At 33.5% G+C, this 5695-nt stretch overlaps 1 protein-coding gene across 8 annotated transcripts; it reads left to right on the top strand.

The window, feature by feature from the left end:
- The first annotated feature begins 68 nt into the window (after positions 1 to 68).
- LOC145547527 (uncharacterized) lies at positions 69 to 4085 on the top strand. 8 transcript variants are annotated; one of them, XR_014085884.1, is made up of 5 exons: positions 69 to 1181; positions 1453 to 1593; positions 1843 to 1935; positions 2261 to 2511; positions 2611 to 4085. XR_014085884.1 is itself a non-coding variant. In XM_081603385.1 (4 exons), the coding sequence occupies exons 1-4, from the start codon at positions 1098 to 1100 to the stop codon at positions 2339 to 2341; spliced, it is 399 nt and encodes a 132-aa protein (XP_081459511.1). In that variant the 5' UTR covers positions 69 to 1097; the 3' UTR covers positions 2342 to 4085. The 8 variants fall into 8 exon arrangements, 1 of the variants encoding a protein (XP_081459511.1); XR_014085889.1 differs by adding an exon at positions 1242 to 1302 and having other exon boundaries at positions 69 to 470; positions 2261 to 4085; XR_014085890.1 differs by adding an exon at positions 1242 to 1297 and having other exon boundaries at positions 69 to 470; positions 2261 to 4085.
- The last annotated feature ends 1610 nt before the right edge of the window (positions 4086 to 5695 follow it).

Here is a 5695-nt window from a genome sequence, read left to right on the forward strand (position 1 = left end):
GGGGACTGGAAGAGGGGAAGTAACAACCGCTCCTCCCATGAAGAAACTGAGGCTGCACTACTGTTTTTACACTGAAAAAATTAGAATTGGGGGGTTTTTGAATTTGCACAAACAAATTAAGTTAATACTACACAATTCAGTCATCTTTCTTGTATTTACACAATTGAATAAAGGACCATTTACTTAATTACCAACAATAATGAAACTACAAATTTTTCTTATGTTGATTTAACGTGATTAAATTAGATTACTAAAACCATTGTAATCATGTTTTATCATTACCGGAAATGATGCAATATAACGAAGACAATAATTAAATATGATTGGACAATAATAAGAGCGGGCTTTTGAATCTTAACCAATAAGAAGACAAACCAGATAATTTTAAAGATATCGCGATTGCCGCGCAGTTTCTTCTGACTATTCAGCCACAAGAACACAAGACACATTTTTGGAGGTGGACCGATTAGGTAAGTGATCTAAATATTATTTTTTATAGTTGGGTATTTTCCACAAAAATTATCATTCTGTATGAGAAGTCATTTGTAAACCTTCTGCATGTTCTTTGGTTTTCACTTTGCTAGCTGCCGTTATTAGCACCGGGGCTTAGCTCTAGTACAGATCAGTACACCATAGTTTATCAATGTAGTCCACAAAAAACAGTTGTTACTGATGAAATTTGTAAGTTGTGTGCTTGGGAGAGAGTAACGAGGCAGTTTAGATAGCTCGACAAGCTAGTGAAAAGCCACTAGCTAGTGAAAAGCCACTAGCTTTCAAAGTGTCGTGTTGCTTTTTTTCCTCATTGCTACTGAGTCAGTTATTTAGACTGGCTGTAGCTGTTGGAGTAATGGATTCAGTGTTCTGTTCTTAGTATGGACTCAGTGTTTTGTTCTTAGTATGGAAAATGTTTGCATGTCTTGTCGAATCATGGTAAACTAACGGAACCGATGTCTGTTGTTATGGTAACGGGTCTGCATTTAGCGTCACTGACAGAGCGACACAAATAAGAATAAGAGGGATTTTGAGTACTTCGATTGTTTTCTGGTTATTTTTCCGTATCTGTGGTGCATAGTACGTTAATAATCCCCTCCATCTCCATGCTTCGTTTTGCTAATGTAATGGTTCTACCACCGCGGCAGCGGCGCTGTGTGGACGGCGAGGCTCAAAGCTCCAGCGCGCTGGTATTGAGCTCAGTTTTGAGTATAAATTCAGAATCTTATTTGAATCCAAATGTCTTCCAGGTGCTCAAGTCTTGTGTAAAGTGCCCTCTGTAAATATCTACTAAGAAGTGTAGATGGTGACGTATGTTTTTCTTAAACAATATTATACATGGTTTTCTTTTTTTGGATGTAATGCTAATCTAAGATGTCTAGGCACATTTACTTGACTGCAGCAGTGACTGTTACAAGTGTTGAACATTTGAAGCTCATTACTTTGTGCTCTTTTTTTTAGATTAACGCTGAGTTTAAGAGAATTACCACCATAACACTTCAGTCAAAGTTCTTGTCTCAGCTGGATCTCCATTTGGACAACCTGATGAAGCTGATCAAAAGAAGAGGACAGCTTGGACAAATTGTTGCACAAATGGAGGATGTAAGTGACATAGCCACAACACAACTATCAATCTTTTTGGATAAACCTTTTTAATGTAGAAAATTACATTTTTCTTGTGTTAAATGTTCTCACCTTGTTAAATGAACTTTTACACCTGCTTGTTTTCACTCCAACCTCTACTTTAATTTTATTTGTATGTCTTCACTTTAAAACAGTTGTGTAAAATAAATTGTTAAACTTCAAGCATAAGGCTTGAAAAAAGATTCTAATTCCATTAATTTTTTTCAGTGTGAAGATGTTGATGCTCCATGGCAGTGTGTCATTAAGGAAGTCTGCATGTATATGGGAGAAGATCCAGCCAAGCTCATCCAGGAGTATGTGGTATGTATCTATATGTGTATTTACACAACTAGAGATAGATAAATCTCTCTAAATATAGAGAAAGATTTAGATCTGTACATACATAATTATTTCTATCTAGATTTAGATTTCTCTAGATATGTATATATCTTTCCACATGGATAGATACATCCATCTATGTCTATCTCTACATTTAGATATACTTGAGATATCTATATTCATCAAAATTTACGTTGATCTGTCCAACCTTTTAGAGATAGCTCTTATAGAGAAAGGTCTATCTATCTATATAAATAGATGCATCTAGGTCTAGAGAAAGAGATTAACTTGTCGTCACTTCACATAGGGTGTGGATGAAGCTACCATTGAAGAGGCTATTGGAACCACCACCATCAGCGTTTTTCATCTGAAAGACTTCATCACATGAAGACATCAGGATCGTCCATGAACGCATCGGAGTGGTGTCCAATTTGGATAGTGTGCCAACAGCTGCTGTAATACTTGAAGGACTGATATATGGACTGAACCTCGCCGACCCTGCTGACCTCCGCTACACTTTTGAGGTGTTACAGAAGATAACAATGGAACTGGATGGAGGTGAACTATCCAACAAGACATTATTCCTTAAAATTTTTTATTTAATAATGTTCTAATGTTCACTTTTTGTGTTTTCTGTTGTTGTATTCCTCATTGCAGGGCACAATTTTATTATTTTTTAATGACTAACTGCAGAAATATGTACACGGTCAACTATTAAGTTGCCGTATGTGATATTTATAAGCAATAGGTTTTTCACATATTTGTTTAAACTCACTATGATATTTTATAGTAAACAGTAAAACATGAGACTGATGATATAAAAAAATTAAGCTGTGTTATACAGACTTGACATAATAATTTTAACAAATATGTACAAAAGAATTGTCACAAAAGTTACATTTGGCAGCATGTACGTTCAATAAAGTTGATAGAAATCTATCATAAACCTGACAGCATCTGTCATGAACAGGAAGGAGTCTTTATGAATGTCTGACTGTTATGAAGTGTCATTTAGTAAATAATGACACTTTAATGCAAAGTTGGCACTTTTAATGCAACGTTTGGAGCAACTTTTCATTAAAAGTGTCATTATTTACCAAATGTCACTTCATAACATTCATAGACTCTTATGTTCATGACTGTCATGTCAGTCTTGTTCACCCTGTCAAATAAAGTGTTAGCCAGATTTCTACAAACTGTTTGAACATGTATTAATATGAAATTAATGCTGCAGTATGTAACTTTATAACTTTCTTTTTACATATTGGTTAGAACTATCAGTACGTTATGTCTGTATAAGACAAGGCTCAGTTTTTTTCACTAATTATCTGTGATGTTTTATTGTTTGCAATGTAATAATATAGTGATAGTTTAAACAAATTACAAAAAAATAAATAAATTCTCAGGGGAACATACAGCATCTTAAAGGTTTACCTTTAACATATCTCTATAAAAGATTTAATGATTTAGAAAAGTATCAGCATCATACATGTTCAACTTTTTTGAACATGTATGATGTTCAAAAAAGTATTAATCTCATGTCAGTCATATGGGCACCCTGTCAAATAGTGTTATTGAAATCTGACTTACTTTTCTACATAATCTTGTATATCTCTTGTACAAATATGTTCCAGATTAACCTTCAAACCTGCCGTGTGTAACTTATAAAAACTAAGTTCTTTAAAAACACTTGTATAAAATTTCCCTCGTCATTTACAGTAAAGCAAGAGACATAAACTGGAAGAAATCCAGCGCTGTCTTCAACTGACATGACTTTGTTATAATTTTGGCAAACATGTAAAAAAAACATTTTGCTTACTTACATACTGCAGCTTCAATGTCATGTTACATGTTCAAAAACATTGTTAAAATCTGAAATACTTTTCTATATCATGTTAAATGTGTTTTATAAAGCTTAACTTTTATATTTTAATATCCATTTTATATCTTAAATATTAATATATCAAAACTTGATATCATTTCATATCTTAAATAACATGCTTGTTAATAAAAACTGTATTTCAGGTAAGACTCAATTTAAAAATGTTCTGTGTCTTAAATGTAAAAAATGTTAAATACAAAATGGTGATTTAGGAATGTTCATTTAAATAAAGTTCAATTGTTCAGCAGCACTTGCACTTTGTCTTTCTTGTCAAAGATCTGTTTCTTTTTTATTTAATTTTTTACATTAGAAAGGTATATAGATAACTTGAAAAAATTAAGTAGGATTTAAAGCTGTAACATGTGTTCCAATAACATGATAGAATTGTGTTGACACAACACAATTTCTTTGAGTAATACTGGCAATGAAACATAAGCTGGTGTTATTCATCATAATTGTGTTACTAAGACATAAAAAAAGTTATTGATAATACATAATATATTTACATTATGGTAAGAGATAAAATGTTTGTAGTTTCAACTTAATATTTTCAAGTAATCTCAGGTAAATAAAATATGTTGATTTGACAAGCTTTAAGTATTTGAGGGAAAGAGGGAAAATATGTCTGTTCTACTTATTTGCATTGTGTGGGACCGATGTACACAATAAAATTAAGTAAACTGAACAGCTTTTTTCTTTCAGTGTACGGAGAAACCATTGCAGCAATATCTCATCTACTCAGGCTACACTGCCTCGAAGTCAAGACGTTCAACTCCCTGGTTTTCAAGATTTCGTCATTGTTGCCCCCTGAAACTTGAGTATTTTAAGTAGATTTTATGTTATTTGCTATCACTAGTTAAACCAGTTGGATTAGATCTCAAGTTTTGAACACCTTGTGGCGCTGCAGCAGACAGTGTGGCTCTCTGCTCAGGGTGGCACACCACATGGGGGAGCAACAAGATTCTTAGTTTTCAACAAAACTAACAATCTGTTTTCACCCATGCAAAAGGGGCTCTATTGTTTACAAGTGCAAAAGGAAGCCATTTTGAAGAAAAGTACCATGGACATGTACATGGATTTTCCAAGATTCAGCAATTTACGCATCTTTTTGTGGAATGTAACTCCAAGTTATTTGTGGACAACTTGGTTTTTCGCTGTTTTTAAATATTTTTTAAAAAGCAGCTTGGGAATATACAAAAGCACAATGACACTTACTGCTGGCTGGAGTTCACAAAGCACCCAATCCAGGAGTGCCGTTTATTTTCCTCGGCATTGATTTTCTGTACCTCCAAGAGCAGAAGACTGGAGATGTTTCTGTGGTTCTGCAGGACTTACGTTTAAGTCAGGAGATGAGCTAAGATGGTACAGGCATACCCTCCAGATTTGTAGCTGTACCTTTATCCAAAATATTAAGATAAAAACAAGAAAAAAAATTTTTTAAACAAATGATCATGCCCAACTGACATGCAATTTTACATGATCTGTTCATAAAGGTGCAGGCAGAAGATGTAAGATCTTATGATTTCCTGCCCTTCTCATACTCAACTTATAAACATTTAAATCTCCAAACACCACATAAACTTAAATTATTTCCACATTACACAACACTTAAATCTCACATTCTCATCCTTAAATGTACAATTACTTGACTCAAATGGGGTTAAATATATGTTCAGGCCACTCTTTTGTTAGCTTATTTCTCTTTCTTTAGAAAACATTTTTCTATAAAATTCAAATAAAATGCAGTTACGTCTGCAAGGTGATAAAATGTTGAGGCACTACGAGTCTTACTTGCACTTTTATATTCATGTAAAATTTAAGCCCCATTCTTTCTGAAAAACAAAAATTCTCAACAACAAA

This window comes from Poecilia reticulata, chromosome 22 (assembly GCF_904066995.2).
Source record: "Poecilia reticulata chromosome 22, P_reticulata-male-v2, whole genome shotgun sequence".
Classification (NCBI taxonomy): Eukaryota; Metazoa; Chordata; class Actinopteri; order Cyprinodontiformes; family Poeciliidae; genus Poecilia; species Poecilia reticulata.